The sequence below is a fragment of the Zootoca vivipara genome, chromosome 6, assembly GCF_965207765.1.
Source record: "Zootoca vivipara chromosome 6, rZooViv2.hap1.1, whole genome shotgun sequence".
NCBI lineage: Eukaryota > Metazoa > Chordata > Lepidosauria > Squamata > Lacertidae > Zootoca > Zootoca vivipara.
Genome location: NC_142589.1, coordinates 72,601,073 through 72,624,691, shown reverse-complemented (window position 1 = coordinate 72,624,691; position 23,619 = coordinate 72,601,073). Strand labels below are relative to the sequence as shown.

At 48.3% G+C, this 23,619-nt stretch overlaps 1 protein-coding gene across 1 annotated transcript; it reads right to left on the bottom strand.

Annotated features, from left to right (window-relative positions):
- Positions 1-1,195: 1,195 nt before the first annotated feature.
- Positions 1,196-19,782, bottom strand: LOC118088010 (heat shock cognate 71 kDa protein). The gene is made up of 9 exons (XM_035121164.3): positions 19,669-19,782; positions 14,399-14,608; positions 12,625-12,830; positions 10,939-11,091; positions 9,618-10,173; positions 6,076-6,278; positions 5,630-5,828; positions 3,925-4,157; positions 1,196-1,642 (listed from the first exon to the last, which is right to left on the bottom strand). The coding sequence occupies exons 2-9, from the start codon at positions 14,601-14,603 to the stop codon at positions 1,451-1,453; spliced, it is 1,947 nt and encodes a 648-aa protein (XP_034977055.2). The 5' UTR covers positions 14,604-14,608; positions 19,669-19,782; the 3' UTR covers positions 1,196-1,450.
- Between the last annotated feature and the right edge of the window lie 3,837 nt (positions 19,783-23,619).

The window sequence follows — 23,619 nt, the reverse complement described above, 5'->3', positions numbered from 1 at the left end:
GATTTTGAAGATCGCCGCCGCACTGCAAGAGCGGGCGGCGGCAGCGGGGGTCGTCGCGGGCCGGATTGGGAGGCTAATTGGGCTGTATCCGGCCCGGGGGCCGTAGTCTGGGGACCCCTGCTCTAGGCTCTGTGGTTTAACCCACAGTGCCACCTGCACAATGGTACAATCGTTTTAACTACCCATGAAGTGAAATTCCAGAGCCAATGTAATCACCGAATACCGCTTCTCATAAGTTTTGTTCTTCCGGTGGGGGGGGGGAGTTGCACCCTTTCTGTAGGATCTTAAGTCCTCAATTCAGGCACAGCCCTTGCAGCAAACAGGTAGGGCAAAAGGTTAACTAAAGGGCAAAACAGATTCTTTTGTTTTAGCAATGGAAAAAGGCCTGTGTTTGGGGTGTGCCACATACTGGCTTTACACATAGCTATTAGGATGAGAGGGGATCGCATGCACAGGTCAAGGAAGCTACATGTCAACATCTTTTTTGCTGCTGCTGTTCTAGTAGGCACAAGTGGCTCAGCTGAATTCCCACCCTATTTGCTTCCCCGGGTCTTCCAGGAGAGGGAAGAGATTTTCTCCCTCTCCTATAATACTAGAACTCATGGACATCCAAGGAAGGTAAATTAACTTTTTCATGCAGTACATAAACTATGGAACTCACTCCCACGGGAGGCAATGGTGGTCACATACTCGAATGAGGGCATGATAAATTTATGGAGAAAGCTATCCATGGTTACTAGCTGGGCCATCAGCCCAGTGCCTTCCAACACCAGCTTTTCTTATTAAGACAGGAACAAAAGCAGTACGAATGTATGCCGCTGCTGTCAGGCATGCACACCTGTGCGTGCTGCATCATGGGTTATATGGTCTCAGACCACAGGGGCTGCAACTGTTAACCAAGTGGGGCACCCCTGAACCAGCTGATGGGCTTGCAAGGCTGCTTTGCCCCCAAGCCATGCCCCTGTGCCCTACGCCAGATGCCAGTCAAGTTTGGCTGGGCCAAAAAGGGATTTGCAAGCATTGGCCCTCAACAAAGCCTTGTGGCTTTGCACTTGTAGTTCTTGTGCAAAAAAACAGGTCACCCAACAACACCGGCACGTCAACTATCTTAACAGGCAACATATTGTGGACTAGAACCTTGTGAATTTGTACACAATGAAACACAAATACACAAGACACACAGGCACCAAAGCAGCAGGGTGACGAAAGTGCAATAATTTATTCATGTGAACACCATCTCTGAAGTCTCAGATTTGGCGGTAAGTAATGAGACATGCCCCACTCCATTACAGAAAACAGATGGGGAGGAGTGGTGGGGAGAGAACAGAGCAAGCAAACTCAATTTAAGTGCAGAGGCTCAAGGGCAGAAGAGGGCAGAGTGAAGCAGAATCCAGGCCAGCTTGCATTTCTCCCTATTACCATGCAGGGCGGAGGAAAAGGAGGAAGGCTCTCAATCCACCTCTTCGATGGTGGGGCCTGAAGAGCCACCGCCAGCTCCTCCGGCTCCTGGGAAGCCCCCGGGCATCCCACCTGGCATCCCCCCGGGCATGCCCCCTGCCCCTTGGTATAGCTTGGTAATGATGGGGTTGCAGATGTTCTGCAGCTCCTTCTGCTGGTGCTCATATTCATCCTTTTCCGCCATCTGAGAAAAGGAAAGAATAGGTGCGGTACCGTTAAGGATACAGATTGTACATTTCAGATAATAAGTTTTTCTTTGTTTTGTAAAAGTCCTTTTTCAAATCGTGAGCTTTGGTCCGGGGAAAATCATTTTTCCTGTCTGTTTTAAACATTTCATATAACCAATGATATTGTAACCAGTCTGTAACATGGCTCCTTACATTTTCTATTGATTTCAATTAAGCCCCACCCCACTCTGTAAAGTGTAGCAATTCCCTGTAAGCTGCCCATTGTCTATCCATATTAACTCTCTTTATTGTAAACTAAAAAAATTCCTTCAGTAGCACCTTAAAGACCAACTAAGTTTTTATTTTGGTATGATGACGAAGTGTGCATGCACACGAAAGCTCATACCAAAATAAAAACTTAGTTGGTCTTTAAGGTGCTACTGAAGGAATTTTTTAATTTTGCTTCGACTCAGACCAACACGGCTACCTACCTGTCTCTTTATTGTAATAGCCTCAATGGGAGAGAGCCATAGAGGTATCTTCCTTTCCAGCAATTTTTTATATTTCTCCCAAACTCTATACCAGGGGTGGCCAACTCCTAAGAGACTGCGATCTACTCACAGACTTAAAAACGGACAGTGATCTACCCCCTTTTGGGGTTCAGGTCAAAGCTGTTGAGCTTTTTTAAGGGAGAAGGAAAGTCCTGTTTTTAGGGGTGCAGGGTGATGTTGTTGAGCTTCTTTGGGGGGAGCCAGTGATCTGCCAGTGATCTATCACAATCTACCTGTTGGACGTGCCTGCTCTATACAAAGGCTCCCTTAGAATATGGTTCATAAAACTTTTATACAGATTTTCGCCTTCCCATACCAAAGGCATGCATGCCAGCCGAATTATTCAATGGATTATTGAATGGTTTTAGTTCATGTAAAATATGGCAGGGATGTATGGCATGCAAAATGAACCACCAAAAGAGAAGAAGGGAAGTCATTGATTTATGGTTGTTTAAATGAATATTTTGAAATGTAATTTAGAAAATTTTAGAGGGAGGGAGGGAGGGAGGGAGGGAGGGAGGGAGGGAGGGAGGGAGGGAGGGAGGGAGGGAGGGAGTAAGCAAGAAAACCCTCAGCCAGTTCCAGCCTTGACGACAGCTCAAAATGGTCTATGCTTCGGCGTTCTGCTCCTTCAGGAAGAGACACTTATTTCTCTGCCCTTCCTTAGCAGCTATCACTCTCCCCAGGAAACCATGCTTCAGGAAAGTTACGGTAGATTTGGCTTTCCAGCCAATCTGCAAAGGGGAAGATCTATCTTCGGATACCAAACTTAAGCTCCATCACTTGGATGCCTTGGCTGCCCTCTAGTGGAACACAGCTGCTGAACAACAACAACCCGTGATTCAAAGGCAAACTGAAATGCCGCAAGAAGATTCCAACAGAAGTGGAACCAACACATCACACTTCCACTTGTGCTGTGCCTAAAAACAGGAATCCAAGGGAAACCCAAATTGCATTTGCTCAGATTGAGCGCTCAACAGCTGTTTCCCCCTGTGGAGGAGAAGTGGAACAAGGGAAAACATAACCCCTAAGTTACAATTCCCAGGAAAACCTGCAGAGAAGCCGTGTTGCATCTATAGCAGCCTCGCTTGCCTGTAGTTTGCTGTGCTATACCAAGGCAACTAAGGTTGTTTATCACTGGAGATCTGAAATCCTGTAAAAAAAAACAAACCTTCTCTGCCATCACACATTGCTTTACTGCAGGCATGGGGGAGCACTGTGGCCCTGCAGAAGTTGCTCCCGTTACCTCTTACTGTTACCCATCTGGCAAGGGCATCAGATGGGAGCTGGAGTGATAGAATCATAGTGTCACAGAGTTGGAAGGGACCCCAAGGGTCATTTAGCCCAACCCCCTGCAATGCAGGAATCTTTCAACTACAGCATTCACGGCAGATAAACATCCAACCTCTGCTAAAAAAAAACCCTCCAAGGGAGGAGGAGAGCCCACAACAGGTTCCTCAACCTTGCATTATCATTTCTATTATTATTTATTAAATCTGTATGCCGCCCTTCACCTGCAGATCTCAGTGCGGTTCACAATATAAAACTGCAATATAAAAACCGCAAAATACATAGTAGAAATAAGAGCCGAACCTCCTCGATTGCTTACAAGTATGTGCCTCGTGCAGTCCTATTTACCTTAACTTCCCCCTCCTGCCTCATTGTGGCTTCTACAGTATTGCAAACAGGAAGTAAATTTCGAGACAAGTACCACCGCTGCTCACGCCCACTTCCCTTTGTAAGCTCACCTGGTTCCTGTCCAGCCAGGAAATGACCTCATTGCACTTGTCCAGGATCTTCTGCTTGTCCTCCGCGGACAGCTTGTCCTTGAGCTTCTCGTCTTCCGCTGTGCTCTTCATGTTGAAGGCCAGGGACTCCAGGGAGTTCTTGGCCGTGATCTTCTCCCTCTGGACCTCGTCCTCAGCCTTGTATTGCTCTGCCTCTTGGACCATGCGCTCGATGTCCTCCTTGCTCAGGCGGCCTGCGGCACAAGAGGGAAGCCACACAGGTCAGTGGGAAACTGCTAAGCCATGTTTTTTTTTGGGGGGGGGGAGCTGTCTGCAGGTTCTCTAGATGTTGTCTGGACTCCTATCCTCCCCATCCAGCATGAACCAGTGCTCAAGGATGGTAGGAGCTGGGACGCAGCAGTCTGGCCACAAATGTCCCCATGCCTCCTCCAAATACACTGATGCTGGCTGGATGACAAGAGACACATCAGTGTACTGCATGCCCAAATCCAGCCAGTACGCTAACATTCACTGGATCCCAATCAATGATTGATTTCCCCCAGTGGAATAGGGAGTAAAACTTAGAGGTCATCCACACCTCTGTTTCTCCCAATATTTTCTTATTTTAAAAGTTTTTATTTATACTTTTCAAATTTACACATTTCATTAGTTTTACAATCAATTTAACATTTCAAAGCTTGGCTTCCTTTCCCCTCTTTCAGCAGTTCCTTAACATTTTTTAAAAAAATATCTTCTGCGTATCAAAATTCATTTAATTTGCTCCTTTAATTATCTACTTTAAATATATACTCTTAAGAAACTGCAGGCTGTTACAATAATCCTGCCAATGTTTCTACCTGTTTGCAATTTTTCTGTAAACATTCGATAAACCATTTCCATTCTTTTATAAATTCTCCCCTGATTTCTAGTCCTAGGTCTGAGTTGGTTCTTTAAAAAAAAAAAATCTGCAGAAAACCAGATGGACATTTGTTCCGATTCAGCAGTAAACAGTGTGCGTGTGTGTCCCAGGGAAAGCGGCAGGACAAAAAAAAAAGACAGAAAAATAACATCTCAGACCCGTGACTAGAAAGCTTGGGGGAAAGAGAAATGCGGATGAGCACATTTAACCCCCCCGGACGATAACTGAAACAAATCTGGCTACATTCAGGAAGCACTTCAATCCGTCTTCCCCCATGCTTCCTAATTCCCACATGTATTTAGGCGCCAGGCAAAAACATTCCCTCTTCTCCCAGCCCTTTGGCTAATGAAACCCTCTATGGTTGTATGAGGTACGTTTTTTCTTTCCATTGCAATGTAGCCGAAGCAAAATTCCAAGTATGGTTGATACTTGGCCAATAAACTATTCTATTCTAATTTCTCTTCTATCCTATGGCCTTTAAAATCGTGTGTGTGTTTGTTTGTTACTATGCTACACATTTTTGTGTTTTGATAAGGTAAGCTGCGCTGTGACCCTTGGACAAATAAATTTAATAATTAACAATTATCGCCTGGTTTATTCATTTGCAGAGCGTCACTCCCAATTCCACTGGGCTGCTACTGAGCAAAAAAATCAAACCTTCAATGGAATCCAAGTAAAGTTGGCACATTAGGCTATTTGGGGCATATGGGCTTGTGTTGATTGGGTGCCCAGATTAACAACCGCAAGGATGTGTGCGATGGGCAAGAGCCAGCAGCTGCCACCCGCCTCTTTGGCCAGCGTACTCACCCTTATCGTTGGTGATGGTGATCTTATTCTCCTTGCCGGTGCTCTTGTCCACGGCAGAGACGTTGAGGATGCCGTTGGCATCAATGTCGAAGGTCACTTCGATCTGGGGGACGCCACGAGGAGCAGGGGGGATGCCTGTCAGCTCAAACTTGCCCAGCAAATTATTGTCTTTGGTCATGGCACGCTCTCCCTCATATACCTATTTGCGGGGGTGGGGGGGTGGGGTGAGAAGGAAGGGAGAATACCAGCATGTTAGAGAGCAAAGTTCAGTTCTCCCAACGCAACCACACCATGCACAAAACTCAGGGTGTGCATCCTTCCGGCAACTACACAAAACCGCCCTTAGCTTCGGTCAACTGAGCCTGTGTCGTCGTTTTGGCAATGCTCGGCCTGCTAAATGCATCCCACAATGCTCCCTTGCCATGGTCACAGTCACCTCCCCTTACCTGAATGAGCACCCCAGGCTGGTTGTCAGAGTAAGTGGTGAAAGTCTGGGTCTGCTTGGTGGGGATGGTTGTGTTGCGCTTGATGAGGGCTGTCATCACCCCGCCGGCCGTCTCGATTCCCAGGGACAGAGGTGTGACGTCCAGCAACAGCAGGTCCTGCACGTTTTCGGACTTGTCCCCGCAGAGGATGGCAGCCTGGACAGCTGTGGGGGAGAAGAGCAACGCAGCAGGTGATGGAGCAGTCAAGCCAACAGGCAGGAATTCAGGCCTGATCTAATTAGGCTCTTAAGACGACAACCTGTTTCTCTCCAGTCGTGACCACTGGCCATTCCAAAGCCCTCTGGAGTTGGAAATTTTTTGTTAAACCACTCTGGAGAACTGTGAGGGAAGCAGCAATCTCCCAACAACTCCTGGCACCCTTTGTCAGTTGACATTTCTTAGTGCAGAAAGTATCAATCTGATGTGTAGAGATCTTTCCTATTCTAATTAATTCAAGAGCCTTCTGGAAGCTTTCTCTGTGTGAAAGAAACAAGCAAAAGGTGTGATGTTTGGGTTACTCCTTCAGAGAAGCTGAGTACAACTGGCTTAATATTGGTTCTCTTATCTCGCCTGTCAAGATTATGCGGACTATAAAAATAGGCCAGGAGGAACTTGGGTTTCACTTTCTGTCTTTCTTTTCTTCTGGTGTAGTGTTCTGTACATAGTATGCTTAGTGTTAAGGTTTAGTCTTATTATAAGTTAAAGTTAAGTCTGCTGCAACTGGATTTCTTATGGACTGAATGTATTGGATTTGTGACCATTATGCTCATTTGCCTTCAGTAGCAGTAAAGCTCTGCTGGATGAAATATTAATTGCCTCTCGTCTATTTTTTGGGAATCCTGCAACATGTTTAAGTTTTTACTCTGCTAACTGTACATTAGGAATATACTCCGGATCAATACTGAGTAGAGTTCCATGACACCCTTAACCAGGGGTCCCCAAACTAAGGCCCGGGGGCCGGATGCGGCCCAATCGCCTTCTAAATCCGGCCCGTGGACGGTCCGGAAATCAGCATGTTTTTACATGCGTAGAATGTGTCCTTTTATTTAAAATGCATCTCTGGGTTATTTGTGGGGCATAGGAATTCGTTCATTTTTTTTTTTCAAAATATAGTCCGGCCCCCCACAAGGTCTGAGGGACAGTGAACCGGCCCCCTGCTGAAAAAGTTTGCTGACCCGTTAACCAACTACAACCCCCGGGGTGCTTTGGGGGAGGCCATGGCTGCTTAAAGGGGTACTGTAGTGACAGGTGTGGTAAAAAGATATGAGGACACTTCCTGAAAGATCAATGGAATTACAACCTGCTTCTGTCCTGATGAGGCAGGTGGAAGCCAACACTATTCTATTAGCATTCCCAAACAGTACTATCAACACTAGACTTTAAATGCTTTGTAGAATTATGTTGAATATTGCGTCCCTAGAAGCCAAGCGTGAAATGTGGCCCTCCAGGAATCTCTATCTGGTCCTTGGGATAGTGCCCAGGCCACAGCCTTTGCTGGCCCCATTTCTGCCTGGCTGGAAATATATCCTTGGACCCTGTTGACACTTCTTGCTTTCCTGGCGGGAGTGCGAAGAAACCTCTGGCTTCCGCTTGGCTGGAGTATCATCCACTGATCACAGGTAGAGTCACGGCTCAGAACCATATGAACCAACCCAGACCCTGTGAGAGGTTTGGAGGACAGCAACACAAGGGCCTTTTCTGCGGTGGCTCCCCATTTATGGAATGCTCTAGCCAGGGAGGCCTGCCGGGCACCTTCACTTCATATATTTAGGTGACGAGTGAAAATGTTTCTCTTCAGCCAGGCCTTGAACTGGTTAACATTATATATCCTTTTAAACATGTTTGTGGAAAGGGGGCTATTAGTTTGGTCTGGTTTTTGTTATGTATTTTGTGTTCTCATATTGCGTTTTTATTTTGTGAACTGTCTCAGGATCTTTGGATGAGGGGAGGTATACAGATTGAATACAGTGGTACATCGTGTTATGGACGGGATCTGTTCCAGAGGCCCGTCCGTAACATGAAATGCCCACAACTCGAAGCGCTGCATCTGCGCAGGCGCGCTTTGGCGCTTCTGTGGATGTGCAAGCGGCGAACCCGGGAAGGAACCCGTTCCGGAACTTCCGGGTTGCAGCAGGACGTAACGCGAAAAGACGCAGCATGAAGCAGACGCAACACAACGTAAATAATAAAGGAGTTAAACATGTTGCTCCGCCCACTCAGGCCTTGAGCCCCACCCTTGACGGGCATGCAGCTCTTTGATTGACAAAGGTTCCCCACCCTTTGCTCAATACTTTATTGCCCTTTCTTTGGTATGCAGCGCGATCAGTTGAGTAACAAATCCTGATCGACTGCTTGGCTGGTGCATCAGCCCAGTGGCCCATCTAGTCTAGAATCTTGTTCTCACAGTGTCCAACCTGAGGCTTATGGAAAACCCAGTGCTGTTTTTCTAGAAAAAGTGGTGCCAGAACTCACCCTGCACCCCTCCCTCATTGTCTTAGAATGGCAGTGGTGCTCACCTGAGGTGCCAGAACTGAGTTCCTGTGAGTTCCAGCTGAAAAAAGCCCTGTGGGAAAAACTCAAGCAAGACCCTGAGGACACCAGACCTCTCGCCATCTGAGGTTTCCAGCAGCTGGGTGAGGCAAGCATGCTTCTGAATACTAACAACTGAGGCAGAATACATCCATCAGGGTTAGCAGGCCAAGCCAGGCATCTGCTCAGGCCCCAATAACTGGCAGAGGACCCTCTTCTCATTTTTCAGGAGGCAACTTAAGATGGTTAGATGATGGAAGCCAGCTCAGAAAAGCTGCAGCAGTTATGGAGGAGGAGAGCCTCTGGGCTTTAGAAATGGGTCTCCTGCCGGGACCTGGGTTCTTGGAACGTGCCTAAGAATACCAACCCCTGATATCAGCAGCGCTGTCTGCAGGACTGGGCAAAAGGTTTATCTACTAGTCCAGCATCGTGTTCTCAGAGGGGTCAGCCAGACGGGAAGCCCAACAGCAGGACCTGCACTCTCCCCTCTCCTGCCGTTTTCAGCCATTATTATTCTGTCTCCGACAGAGGAAGGCAAAACTTAGCCATCGGGCTTCTCCCCACTTGCGTTTCCTAGAAGGCTGCCACTTCTGTTCTGGCAAAATACAGGGCGGCTGGGGGCGATTCCCCACCCCCATCTGGTGCTGCAGTGGCTTCAAAGCAATCCATTAAAATCTACTGCAGCCTAACCGGATGGGCCCCTCTGGAATTTGTCACACACACAAATCTGTCGATCTGCCTGGGCTACATGAACCTTTCACACACCCTTTCAAGCGCGTGCAATCGGAAAGGATCCCTAACTTGGCACCGAGAGAGAAGGACCTGAAATACAGGACAAAACCGTATCGATACAGGATGTATCATTTCATATTGAAGTATGGAGAAATCCTGTATTATATACAGGACAGGTAGCAACCCTAGTTTCCTAGCAACCAGCATTCTGAGGCCTGCCGCCTCTGGCGAGGCTCTCTTACCTGCGCCATAGGCCACCGCTTCATCAGGGTTGATGCTCTTATTGAGCTCCCTGCCGTTGAAGAAGTCCTGCAGGAGCTTCTGGATCTTGGGGATGCGGGTGGAGCCACCAACCAGCACAATGTCGTGCACCTGAGACTTATCTAGCTTGGCGTCTCGCAGGGCCTTCTCCACGGGCTCCAAGGTGCCCCGGAAGAGGTCGGCGTTCAGCTCCTCGAAGCGGGCCCGGGTGATGGAGGTGTAGAAGTCTATGCCCTCGTAGAGGGAGTCGATCTCGATGGAGGCCTGGGTAGAGGAGCTGAGGGTGCGCTTGGCCCGCTCGCAGGCAGTGCGCAGCCTCCGGACGGCCCGCTTGTTGTCCGTGATGTCCTTCTTGTGCTTGCGCTTGAACTCTGACACGAAGTGGTTCACCATGCGGTTGTCGAAGTCCTCACCACCCAGGTGGGTGTCGCCGGCCGTCGACTTCACCTCAAAGATGCCGTCCTCGATGGTCAGGATGGAGACGTCGAAAGTGCCGCCGCCCAGGTCGAAGATGAGGACGTTGCGCTCGCCCCCGACCTACAGGAAGGATGGACCGGCAACATGTAAGAAGAACCGCACCCTGTTTTGGGTGGAATTCCAGTGCCTTGAACCAAAACTAAACACACAAACATAAATTCCACCACTTAACCATGAACCAAAGAACAGACCTGAGCTGGGGTTATTGTCAGGACTCTCTCAGATTACTGCTGGGAACCGTAGTTTTGTGATGGTCCTTAGGACCACGTTCATACCGAACATGCAAAGCACTCCAAGACCATGTTAAACGGTCATGGCTTCCCCCAAATAATTCTGGCACCCAGAGTTTGCCAAGGGTGCTGAGAGTTTTGGGGAGACTCCACTTTCCCTCAGAGAGTTCCCAGAGTTCCCTGGGAAGAGGGATCGATAAAAGTGCACCGGGAATTGTAGTTCCGGGAGGGGTGTAGGTCAATCTCCTGTCAGCACCCTTAAACTACAATTACCAGAATTCTCTAGGAACTGAAAGTGCTTTAAAGGTATGAATTCGACCCAAGAACTTTCTGGGATCTTCTGGCCTAGAGGTGAGGAAATCCTCCAGCCCTCCAAGCTCTTGTTGGGACTCCCACTCCCATCGATCCCAGCCAGCATGGCCAAGGGTCAAGAACGGTGGGAGTTGTAGTCCAACACCACCAAGGGGTCACAGGCTTCCCACCCCTGCTCACAAAACGTAAGTGTCGTGTCCTCTCCCTGCAATTCACTGTCCTGGGCTTAGTCCAAACCTAGCCACGTGTGTGTGGGGGGGGGGGGAATGAAACCCCTCTTGACCTTTTTGTCCAGGCCATACGCTATGGCAGCTGCCGTGGGCTCGTTGATGATGCGGAGGACGTTGAGGCCCGAGATGGTGCCGGCATCCTTAGTGGCTTGTCGCTGGGAGTCGTTGAAGTAGGCCGGGACTGTAATGACGGCATTGGCAATAGTCTGTGGCGGAAAGAGGGAGAAAGAATGGGAATTAGAGGACTGCTCTTTCCCCTTTTGTGGTCATTGATGGGTATTTTGTAGAAGGTAGAGAAAAAAGGGGGGGAATTCAAATTCGCCTCATAGTCCTTTGCCTCTCCCACTCCACATTCCAAGCTTTTTGTATGTAAAAGGCCCAGAAGCAATCCGGAGCACTGCCAGAAAGACACACAACCAGTATACTCGAATGGTGCTGGTCTAATATATAGACCAGAGATTCCTGTCACCATTGCTCCCCAGTCATAACTAAACCAAAGCAGTCGTACCTCAGTTTTCGAACAGCTTAATTCTTGAACGTTTTGGCTCCCGAATGCCACAAACCCGGAAGTGACTGTTCCGGTTTGCGAACTATTTTTGGAAGCCAAACATCCGACGGGGCTTGCGATTGGCTGCAGGAGCTTCCTGCAGCCAATCAGAAGCCGCGCTTTGGTTTACGAACATTTTGGAAGTCAAACGGACCTCCGGAACCGATTCTGTTCGACTTCCAAGGTACGACTGTACTTGAAAAGGCAACTGCTCACTTTCACTCCTTTCCACTTATAATTCATTCCCTTCCAGCTAGAATTTAAGACTGTATGCTCCTTGTGGCAGAGATCTATCCTTTTGTTTACAGGGCTCCACAAAGTGCAGTTGGCACCGATAGCACAGTGGGCCAAATCTTTTCATTTCTCCCACCCCAGGACCAACTTTAACAGTCGGCAGGGTAACACACCTGATGCCAGAGGAAGATTCTGAACATTTCTATGCAGTTTTGGTGATTTATCACGTGTCAAATTCAGATACACAAAACACTCTTCTCCCACTACATTGTGGAATTTGGCTTTCATGATAATTTTGCTCTCGTTTTTCTATATTAGTTACTGTTCTACATCTATTTGGAAAACACTGCCTCTGTACGATCTGATGTTTCATAGCATTTAAAAAAAAATTTTATATAAAAAAGCTTTATAAAAATAATCTGGCATTAAGAAGATTGAACCCTCCACTGACCAAGCTGGTGAGAGGAGTTTTCAGTCTTTCTGGCTGCAGGGGTTTCCTCCACTAGCGCATTCCCAGCTGGATTGGACCCTACTCCTTGCCCATTGGGGTGAACTTGTTGACACCTGCAAGCTTCTTTTCTCCAGCTCTGGAGGGCAGGACTCGAACCCATGGCTTCAAGTTAGAAAAAAGGAGATTCTGACTCAACATAAGAAAGAACTTTCTGACAGTAAGAACTGTTCGACAGTGGAGCGGTCTCCCTCGGGAGGTGGTGGACTCTCCTTCCTTGGAGGTTTTTAAGCAGAGGTTGGATGGCCATCTGTCATGGATGCTTTAGCAGAGATTTCTGCATTGCAGGGGGTTGGACTAGAGGACCCTCATTACTCCTTCCAAAGCTACAGTTCTATGATTCTATGGACTGGAACCCCCTGGCAAGCCCATATTTGCCCACAAGCCAAAGGTTCAACCACCCCACTGGCATAAGCAATAGTCTTTCACTCCATCCTTCACGCTGCCCACCTTGCCCAGGTAGGCCTCTGCAATTTCCTTCATCTTGGTGAGAACCATCGATGAGATCTCCTCGGGGTAGAAGGACTTTGTCTCCCCTTTGTACTCCACCTGCACCTTGGGACGACCCCCATCGTTGATGACCTGGAAGGGCCAGTGTTTCATGTCTGAGTGGACCACGGGATCATCGAAACGGCGGCCGATAAGGCGCTTGGCATCTGGGAAGAGGAGAGGCAGGGAAACAGTAATGAGAGCCTCCGAGGAATAGCAGCTTCCCTCAGGGAGCTAAGAGATGAGTAAGTCAAGAGCTCCATTATTCACATGCACTTAATCCACGTTCCCCTTCCAGGCTCTCCATGCCAGCAGGGACAGAGGAAAAAAGTGGGCAAAGCAAGAAATGTAAATTTTACCTCTGCAAACGAGGCTAATTTCTACACACCCTCTCTATCCTCCCTCACGGGGCTGCTTTGGAAAAGCCAGTGACTCGTGAGGGAAGGGGACCCCAAACCAAGGAGTCTGTGCCATCAGCTGCTTCAATCTCCGTTGCCTCTGGCCCCATCCACCCCGGAATGCGGCCCCCCGGGAGGTTGCATAAGGAATTTGTGCTTTCAAACTAATACACCTGGTCAGCTCTTCTCTAAAACAGCCAGCACTAGAATACAGTGGTACCTCTAGTTAAGAACTTAATTCGTTCTGCAGGTCCATTCTTAACCTGAAACTGTTCTTAACCTGAGGTAACACTTTAGCTAATGGGGCCTCCCGTTGCCGCTGCACGATTTCTGTTCTCATCCTGAAGCAAAGTTCTTAACCTGAGGTACTATTTCTGGGTTAACGGAGTCTGTAACCTGAAGCGACTGTAACCCGAGGTACCACTGTAAAGCCATCCATGAGATTGAGGTTGAATCCTGACAAGACAGAAATAATGTTTTTCGGGGACAGGAGGCGGGCAGGTGTGGAGGACTCCCTGGTCCTGAATGGGGTAACTGTGCCCCTGAAGGACCAGGTGCGCAGCCTGGGAGTCATTCTCGACTCACAGCTGTCCATGGAGGAGCAGGTCAATTCTGTGTCCAGAGCAGCTGTCTATCAGCTCCATCTGGTACACAGGCTGAGACCCTATCTGCTTGCAGACTGTCTCGCTAGAGTGGTGCATGCTCTAGTTCTCTCCCGCTTGGACTACTGCAATGCGCTCTACATGGGGCTACCTTTGAAGGTGATCCGGAAACTACAATTAATCCAGAATGCGGCAGCTAGACTGGTGACTGGGAGTGGTCACTGGGACCATATAACACCAGTCCTGAAAGACCTACATTGGCTCCCAGTACATTTCCGAGCACAATTCAAAGTGTTAGTGCTAACTTTTAAAGCCCTAAACGACTTCAGCCCAGTATACCTGAAAGTGTGTCTCCACCCCCATCGTTCACTGAGGTCCACTGCGAAGTTACAAGGAACTAGACAGAGGGCTTTCTTGGTAGTGACACCCACCCTGTGGATGGAACGCCCTCCCACCAGATGTCAAGGAAACTATTTGACTTTTAGAAGACATCTGAAGGCAGCCCTGTTTAGAGAAGTTTTTAATATTTGATGTTTTATTGTGTTTTTAATATTCTGTTGGGAGCTACCCAGAGTGGCTGGGGAGGCCCGGCAGGGTATAAGTAATAAATTTATTATCCTCCTCATCTTCCTCCAAAAAGACCTCTCTGGAAGGATGCAGCAGGGTCCCTCAGCCCTCGGATGGAGTTTATCACCCCTCCGGATGGCGTGGCAAGGCCCAGCGGCCAGTTCTTACCGAAGACGGTGTTGGTGGGATTCATGGCCACTTGGTTCTTGGCGGCATCGCCGATAAGGCGCTCTGTGTCCGTGAAGGCCACGTAGCTGGGGGTGGTGCGGTTGCCCTGGTCGTTGGCGATGATCTCCACCTTGCCATGCTGGAAGACGCCCACACAGGAGTAGGTGGTCCCCAAATCAATGCCGACAGCTGGACCCTTGGACATTTCGGCTGCAAGGGGGAAGGCGACACACAGGTGACGTCAATGCAAGAAGAGACAACAGCCCCTTTATTGCTTAGACATAGAGAAAGGTATATTGGAGTTCAGCAGCATCTGTTATAGCAGAGATCTCGCCATGTGTGCAAAACATCTGCATTGGCTGCAGCCCCCTGCTAGAAGCTTTTGGAAACACACTAGACAAGGCTCTGGGGGGAAATTAACCCAGACATAATCCAACAAAAATTTTCCAGGGGACCACAATGCAAACAGGCTACCACTGCTCATGTGCAAGAATCTTGGACATGCTTGCAGGAGTTATTATGCCAAAATTCCCTCCTCTCCCCCTGCCTCCCCCCAAGCATTTGGGAGACCAGGATGACGCAGGGAGATAGGCATTAAAGGGCTGGCTTAAAATCCCAACGGAAGTCTGATGCCAGATCGCTTTTTGCAGAATGCCGACCTGAGAAATCTCACTGCATTGGATCCATTGCTACTGGTCGGAAGACTGAGGAACTTCCAAGTATCCTGGTGGATCTTTAGGATAAGATACCAAAAAGCGTCCCTATTGACAAAGAACAAGGTAACGGGCAACTTTCCATGCCCAAAAGAATGTGACCATCGCCAACATTACTTTTTGTACTGCCATGCTCAAGAAACTGAAGTTGCTTCACTGGGTGGCAAGCGTCTTATGAGAGCTTAATGGGTTGAGGGGAAGTCATCACACCAAAAACTGAGAGGTTACAGTTCATTATAGCATTGTCTCTTCCTGTACAGCTCCTAGCACAGCACATGCTGGAAGCAGTATGGGAAGAACCCCAGAGCCACGTGAGCTGGAAATCAGAAAGCTGGCAGCAGATTTATTTCACAGAATCAGAGTTGGAAGGGAACACGAGGGTCATCTAATCTAACCCCCTGCAATGCCCCAACATGGGGCTTGAACCCACGACCCTGAGATAGAGAGTCTCATGCTCAACTGACTGAGCTAGGTGCCTGATAAAGCTAAAGGAAAAGAAGCTTGGGTGCTTCCAAGAGGCAGACGACTAGACCTTGCAGAGTGCTCTGCACATGCTCAGGGGCACTCGGTAGCCGGCTTGCCAATGCACAGCATAGCCCCAGGGGTGGAAGAGCACCAACTTCCACACAAGCTGATTTCTAAACAGAGAAAGTGAAGATGGCACATGGTTACAAAGAGCGATAGGGAGAAGCAATCTCAGCTGCAAATAAAAAACATAGCAGATTTGAGGTGCTCCCCCCCCCTCCCCCAGCACCACTCCTAGCAGCTCCTACGGGCAAGGTAAGAAACCCTGGGACTTGGCTGGAGCCAAGAAGGATCGGCTTTCAGATTAAGCCCCACGGTTCAGAAGTCATGGTGTGGTGGTCCAAGAACAGGCAGTAGTTAAGCAGAACAGTACTGGGTCCTATTCTCGGCTTCAGGGCATGCTTGGCAGGGTTGCTGGCAGTCTGAAGGGCACAGCTGTTGCTCAAGATTAGATTATATTTAAAAAAACTACACACACCAGTGCCCAACTCTGCCCCAGGTCATAAAGGCGGGGTGGGGTGGGGGTGGAGATAGCTGTTTGGGGCTGGGCGGCTGGATTTTGCAAGAGTCTCACGCGCTCTCCCTCCTTAGCCTGTAAAGATTTTTCGAGAACTCGGCTACAGGGAGGGCTTGGAGACTGCGGAGGAGCAGAAGACGGCTGCAGTGAGCCGAGCCAAGAAACCCAACAGGCTAAGGGGCTCAGAAACCCTCCTTCCTTCTCGCTCTCCAAGCAGCCTCTGCTTCCAGGACCACCTTTGGGGGGGCACCCCCACTAGACTCTCCTTCCTTTACTGGAGCTTTTTTTAAAAAAAATGAAAACCAACCCGTGGAGTGCTAACTTTTCCACCACCACCCCTCACTCAAGATCCTAAATAGAGAGGGAAAGTATCAGGGCTTCAGCAGAGTCCTCCAATCTATTTTGAAGCAATTCTCAGTTTAGGGAACAACGTGGAGTGCCTCTGGGCATAGTTAAGAGTGTGTTCCCCTCATTTAAGTATCATCCATCTCCAGACACCTGGGTTTTCTTTTAGGGCTCTCTCTCTCTCTGTGTCCTTTTATGCCAGTAGATCTGTGCCTCAGAACCACAGGTGACAGGCAGCGTTTAGGGAAGGGATTGGGAACCTGTGGCCTTCCAGATGTGGCAGGACTACAACTCCCATCTCCCTCGGAGCTGATGGGAGTTGTAGTCTCATGATACTTGCGGAGGGCCGCAGGTGCCCCCAACCCCTGGTTTGGAGTGACGGGAGCTAGGCCTGAGGAAATCCAGGTTCAAATTTCCAACCAGCTATAAGGAGACCTGGTAATCTCAAGCAAATTACTCTCCAAAGGAACGCAAGACGCTGCCTTTCTCCTGACCATCAAGTGCCAAACTGTCTACACTGGCTGGCAGCAGCTCTCCAGGGTTTCAAGACGGGAGTCTTCCCAAGTCCTACCTGGAGGTGCCAGAGATTGAACCCGGGGCCGCCTGCAGGAGAAGCAGATGCTCTGTCCCCTGACCTACTGCTCTTAAAAATCAGTACTGAATGGAAAACTATCACTGGACAACAACCTCTTGCTGTATATGCCAAGCTCTTGAAACAAGGCCCTACGTTATTTTACATAAAATATTTCGGCCAGGTCAAAGGAGGCACACACCATTTGCCGCTTATATAAGCTTATATGTTGAGGCACAAAAACGTGTTCCCTTGCTCTGTTCCAAGAGCAGATCATTCCAAAGCAGTAGTTAGGACACATGAACAGCCAATGTTTGCAGATGCAGTCTTCTGGGAACCCAGCCAAGCCTAGGAATATCCCCAGAAGAGTAGAGGAAACTCTACTCTAACCACATTTAATTGGGAAAAAGGCAAGTGTTCACACCTCCTGGGCAGCCAGTTTCCATTGGCTCCATTATTTTTTGCGGGGAGGGGGGAGCTATCCTACCAGGCTCCACGCCCCACCCACCCCTGCAACCCCAAAGAAGGCAAAGTCCAACAGGCACCTGAGGAAACCAAACACTCCGCCCCTTTCAAGTTCCTTCCAAGAGGTTTTAAGTGCGCTTGTCATGCACTCCGAATTCATCCAAATTAAGCTACCATCTGAGCAATAGCCAGCTTTAATCATACACTGAAATCAATGTGCTTAAGCAACTTGGCAGCAAACCTTAAACCCTGCTTGTAAAGGTAAGGGGACCCCTGGGGTTGTGGCACTCATCTCGTGTTATTGGCCAAGGGAGCCTGCGTACCACTTCCAGGTCATGTGGCCAGCATGACAAAGCTGCTTCTGCCGAACCAGAGCAGCACACGGAAACACCATTTAGCTATAGCGGTACCTACCGGTATTTATCTACTTGCACTTTGACGTGCTTTTGAAATGCTAGGTTAGCAGGAGCTGGGACTGAGCAACAGGAGCTAACCCCATCATTGGGGGGGGGTCGAACCACTGACCTTCTGATCGGCAAGCCCTAGGCTCTGTGGCTTAGCCCACAGTGCCACCTGTGTCCTGCTTACCTGGGAGTAAACTCCATTGAAATCAATAGGGCTTACTGCTGAGTACGCATGGTTCGCACTACGCAGTAAGTTGGATATTGCCCTTTGCAAATGAAGCTGTCATATGCAAGTATTCAAAATACTGATTGCACTTGTTGCAGGAAACTTCACCTAACTGAATCCTGTTGCTTTTAAATGCACAGGAACAGCTCCCCACCCCCATCAGTTGGCAACTGCTTTTTTTTAAAAAAAAAAAAAAAAATCCGCTTCAGCTCTAAAGTGAATTGTAAGAATGTACTCCCAGGGCAATCTATGATGAACAAGTCTACTAAGCAATCTAAGATGTACAGCTGTCTACAGGTAGATGTTTAGAGATTCAGAAGTACACACCTACAGTATTTTAAACTCCTAATTACTCTTTGGGGGGAAACAAAACAGTCCAGTGCTCTTTTGAAGAATTGCTACCAGCCAGAACCAATTAGACAGGAAAAGATATGAATCAATCCATACTTTATTTATTTTAAAGATTCCAAACCACCCTAATGGATTCTGGGATGGCAAGTTGTTAGTTATTGTTATTAGTAGCAATACCACCAGAAGGAGCAAGGAGTTAAACGTTGCAAAATAGTCACCAGCCAGTTCAATGGAATGAAGAGCAGCTGAAAGTAACGGGTGTTGTCTGCCTGTAATTTTCCACGGTAAAGCTATACAGTAGTGGGCGCTTATATTTAGAGATTTAAGTTGCTCCAAACTGAATGCCTCAACATCCAACGATGGCGTTCTGGTACTCGCCAACGAAAGCAGAACCCAGGCGTCCGGGCTCAGCGCTACTTTCTCCTCCATTTGATTGCACTGAATTAGCTATAAATCCTAAATCCCAGGCACGCCTGCTTGCATTAAGTCCCAGAAAACGTAACTGCGCCACTCCTAAAAGCTGCATATACAGTATAGGCTAGAAATAAAACCCGAGCTGCGTTTGCAAGGGAGCAAAGCTTTGCAGAATGATCGATGAGAGCAAGTTCTGAGTTGGAACACGATAAGGATCCTGTAAACAAAGCGTCTGCAAAGCCCCTAAAAAAAGGGCTATCAGGATCGTAACTTCCGCAGCCCGTTCCAAATTCGCGCACATAGTGGCAAAAGATGCGTTCGTCGCCTCTCCCCAATTTGGGGTGCTGGCTGGACCCCAAATTCCAGCGATTCGTTTCCAAACGCAACCAACGCTGAAGCTCAGGTCAAGCCCTAGAACCGAACCCGTGTTTTACGCCGCGGTGCAGCAAAGCCACTCTGCACTATGCTCAGGGGCACTCTTGCACTGGATGAATCCATCCGCTCTACGACGGAGCTGCAGCAGCCCGAACGCACGTAGCCTCCTCGCTTTCAGGCGGTGCAATCCGCAGGAACGACCCGCGCTTGGGGATCCCCTCCTGCGAGGATCCCCCGCGATCCTTACTGGGATCCGAGGGAGCCCGCCCCAGACGCGGGAAAAGTGCGCAGTTGTTGAGAGACGCCAAACTTCTGCTCCCACCCATGCATGCAAATAAACAAGCTGCAATACAGCCATATATACCTTACGCAAGATGCAGCCCCTTCTGATAGCAACTGGAAATAACAATTGGAAAAATTGCTATCTATATTGAAAGTGCTTCGCAGCTGCAAACAACTGGAAAGCGACGACACGCGCGCGCCCGTCTGCTACTCCCAGGCTTTATATACAGACCGCCCTCCCCGCCCCTCTTATTGCGCGTGCTAGTGCATTTCTCTCTCTCCACTCCCCCACCCCCGTTTAAGGGCGCTGACACTTTGCAGAAGCTTCTCGACTTGGCTGCGAATCCGTCCAATCCGGGCCCGGCTCGGCTTGTCCGTCAAAGAGGGAAGGGGCGGGGCCGGGCTCCAGCTGTCTCGGCACGGGAGTGGAACTTTCAAGAAGCCGGAGGAGGGGCGGATTCGGTTTCTCGCGCCTCCGCCCCCCGCCCCGTTTACACGGCAACCCGGAGTGACACCCGGCGCTCCATAAATAAAAAGTTTCCCGTTGGAACTATGAGTTCAGTTTCTTATTTTGCAGTTGGGGTGCGTGGTTATTTTTAGGGAGAAGGGCAGGTGTGGGACAGGAGAAAGAGAATGAGGATCTATATAGAAGACCACCTGGAGAGCTTATGGCTAAAGTGAGGGTTGGTTTTTTTTGTGTGTGTGTGTGTGTGTGTTAGGGGGCTGCAATGTTTGCTTGTCAACTCTCTGAAGGGTGTTGCAGAAGCAAGAACCTGCATCTCCAGGACATAATTTGAACGGGTGTGAAAAAGTTCCTCTGAACATATGCAGAGTGCTTGTCCAAAATAGCATACCTAAGCATATGAAGCATTAGGGGGAAATGGCCTCTTCCTTCCTCTCTGCTCCACCCCTTTGCTAATATTTATTAATTTGATTTATATCCCACCTTTCCTTCAAGGATTTTCAACGTGGATTTTTCACCACCACATTTATCCTTGCAAACAATGTTGTGAAGTAGGTTAAGCTAAGAGACAGTGACTGACCCAAAGCCACCCAGCCAAATTTGCAGAGTGGGAAGGTGCCACGAGGGTCATCTAGTCCAACCCCTTGCGATGCAGGAATCTCGGAAATCTCCTGCTCAGTGTGCGAACCAAGTCAAGTGATATGTGATTATTGTAATGGGTGAACATTATCCAGGCATCTGAAGAAGTATCTGAAGAAGTGTGCATGCACACGAAAGCTCATACCAAAATAAAAACTTAGTTGGTCTTTAAGGTGCTACTGAAGGAATTTTTTTATTATCCAGGCACTTCATTACTGTACTGAGTTCTCCGTGCCCCTGAGGTTTGGTTGGCCTTCAGTTGGGATAGAGGCTTAAGCTCTTCCCTGTGGAACTCCCTGCCAGTAGATACTCAGCAGGAAATATCTCTCCCTTTCTTCAGAAAACTTTTGTTGTTTAGACAGGCCTTTACAACATGATTTCTGCTGCCCTCCCTCTTATAACCAGATAGTATTTATTTGTGTTTTAAATGAATCATAGAATTGTAGAGTCAGAAGAGACCCAAAGGGTCATCTAGCCCAACCCCCTACAATGCCAGAATCACAGCTAATGTTTTTCTGGCTCTTTTGTTGATCTTATCCCCTATGTGCTGTCCTCCTCCTCCTCCTCCTCCGGAAAGTGCAGGTTTTGTGTGGCAGTGGTAGACACTTGGTGGAAAATGGGATGGATGGTTTCATGGGAAACACAGTGTTTTTCTTTAATGCCCTCTGTATCTGTTTTCCTGTTAAATGCACATCACAGGCTCCTTCAGCGCTAACATTTTTCTTTAGACTGCAGTGTCTATTAAGACCAGGTACATGACTCTCAAGCGGAAAAACACAGCCACCCTCAGGGACCATAATTTGAACTTTGATTACCATAGTGTATCTCAGTCTGTACTTTCCCACTCTTAGGTTAAAAACATCTTTCAACTACTATCTTTCCTAGACTCAATTGTATTAAGAAGCAGTTGCTTCAGATTCCAGGGCTGCACCATTTTTATTTTTGCCTCTTATCTAAGGGGTGTTTCACTTAAAAGAAAGGACCCTCAGTAAATTTTGACATTTTGCTTCCATGCTGATCATATTTAAGAGATAAAACTACAGCTAAACATTTTCATGTGCTTTATAAACAAGTGTGCTTAACCTGCCTGTTTTTATTTTGAAGGGGTGGGAGAAACCCATTCACAGGGCCCCAATCCAGAATGCACTCCTGATCCGGACTGGGGGCCTGCACCAGTCATCTGCTGAAAACTACAATGGTACTTCGAGTTACAAACGCCTCAGGTTACAAACTCTGCTAACCTGAAAGAGTTACCCCGAGTTAAAAACAGTTTCAGGTTAAGAATGGACCTCCGGAACAAATTAAGTTCGTACCCCCTTACCTGGCTGCCATTCCTCCCCACGCCACCAGGAAGCAGCCAGGAGTGAGCAAATAGCAGTTGCAGCCAGTGTGTCAGGTGTCAGACTGAAGGTCTGGAAGGCTACAGTTCAAATTTCCCACTCAGCCATGAAGCCCACTGAGTGCAAGTTGAAATCTCTCAGCCTAACCAACCTTGCAATGTTGTTGTGGCACCAAGCTTGGCTGCAGGAGTTGCCAGAAGGAAGAGCAGAAGGTGCCGTGCCACCCAACTGCCTTAGAGACTCCACTCTGGATTTGTGTACGGTTTACTCCTTAGCTTTTTATTCTCCCGAAGATATGCCACAAAGCAGTGGAGGTTTAGGACCAGAGTTTTCCTTCTTCGAGGTGGGCTCACTCCCCAGGTTGATGAGCCCCATCTGCCCCTCACTTCCTTCTGCAGCACATGCAGAAACCACCGTCTTCTTGACCACTGGATCCACTATTGGTCTCATCCGCTCAATCCTCCTTCAGGGGAAGTCTAATACCAATGGCTTCTAGGAGCCACAGTTGAGAGCTGAGTGCTGGGTAGAGACCAAAAGTGGCCAAACTACCCCAGAAGGAGCATGACATGTCCCGCTAGCCCTCCCCCTCTTCTAGCACCCCATAATTGTAGATATAAATAAATAAAGCAGCAGAACTGAGAGTACGCATTCTGGAGCAGGGCCTTGCAAGCGTGTTTTTTCTTCCAAAATAACAGCAGATGTCAGATGAAGCATGCTTGAATAATGTCACACGTAGGTTGGAGCTCAGGCTGGTAATCTTTCCTAAATGGCCGAATGATGAAGCCTGGACCAGGAAATGCCCAGCAAAGCCAAGTGGCCTTGTTTCACCTCTCCCTGACCTTATCTGCTGGCGTAAACCAACACCATTCGCCATCTGAAGTCCAAGGGGGCTGCCCTCTCAGTATACACAACTGGCAGCCAATAGGGGTGACACCACAGAGAACATGCTGCATCCTGTATCCTGCCTTTTAACAGCAGAGACAAAAGTGTGTTCATTTTGGAAGAGAAATAAAGGTGCCAACATTTTTTTACTGGCCATGCCGTTGTGTACTTAGAAATAGCAACGCAGCGAACAGAAATTAAACTCGTGAATCTTTTCTCATTGCTGCATCTGCAGGTCAGGAAAAAACTCCACAATTTCTTTGTAGTGTGTCAGAGGAGAAGAGCCAGTTTAAAAGGTTGTCAGCTGTTTGGGGGAATTTTCCTTTTCCGATGAATTTCTATCACTTGCAGCCTGCAGGCTATTGGAAATGCAGTAAAATGCTAGCAGTGCAGACACAAAGGAAGAATAAGTAAGCTCCCTGTTTAATATGCAATAAAAAACAAAATATGAATTAAAACCTCCTGAGATTATTCTTGGGTCTAACTTTGCCTTTACAAACCACTGACATTTGGTTCACAAGCCTCGCTCGGATTTTCTACGCTGCAATTGCAAACTGCAACTTCATCAAGCAACTCCTGCCGCTGAACTGTGCCAGCTGGTCAATATAAAGAGCAACTGTGCCTGAGTTTTGATTTTCCTCTTCCCTCCATGTGCCCTTTCCCTTGTGTGTCGTTTTTAATTTTTAGCCTGAGGGGAGGGCCTGTCTTG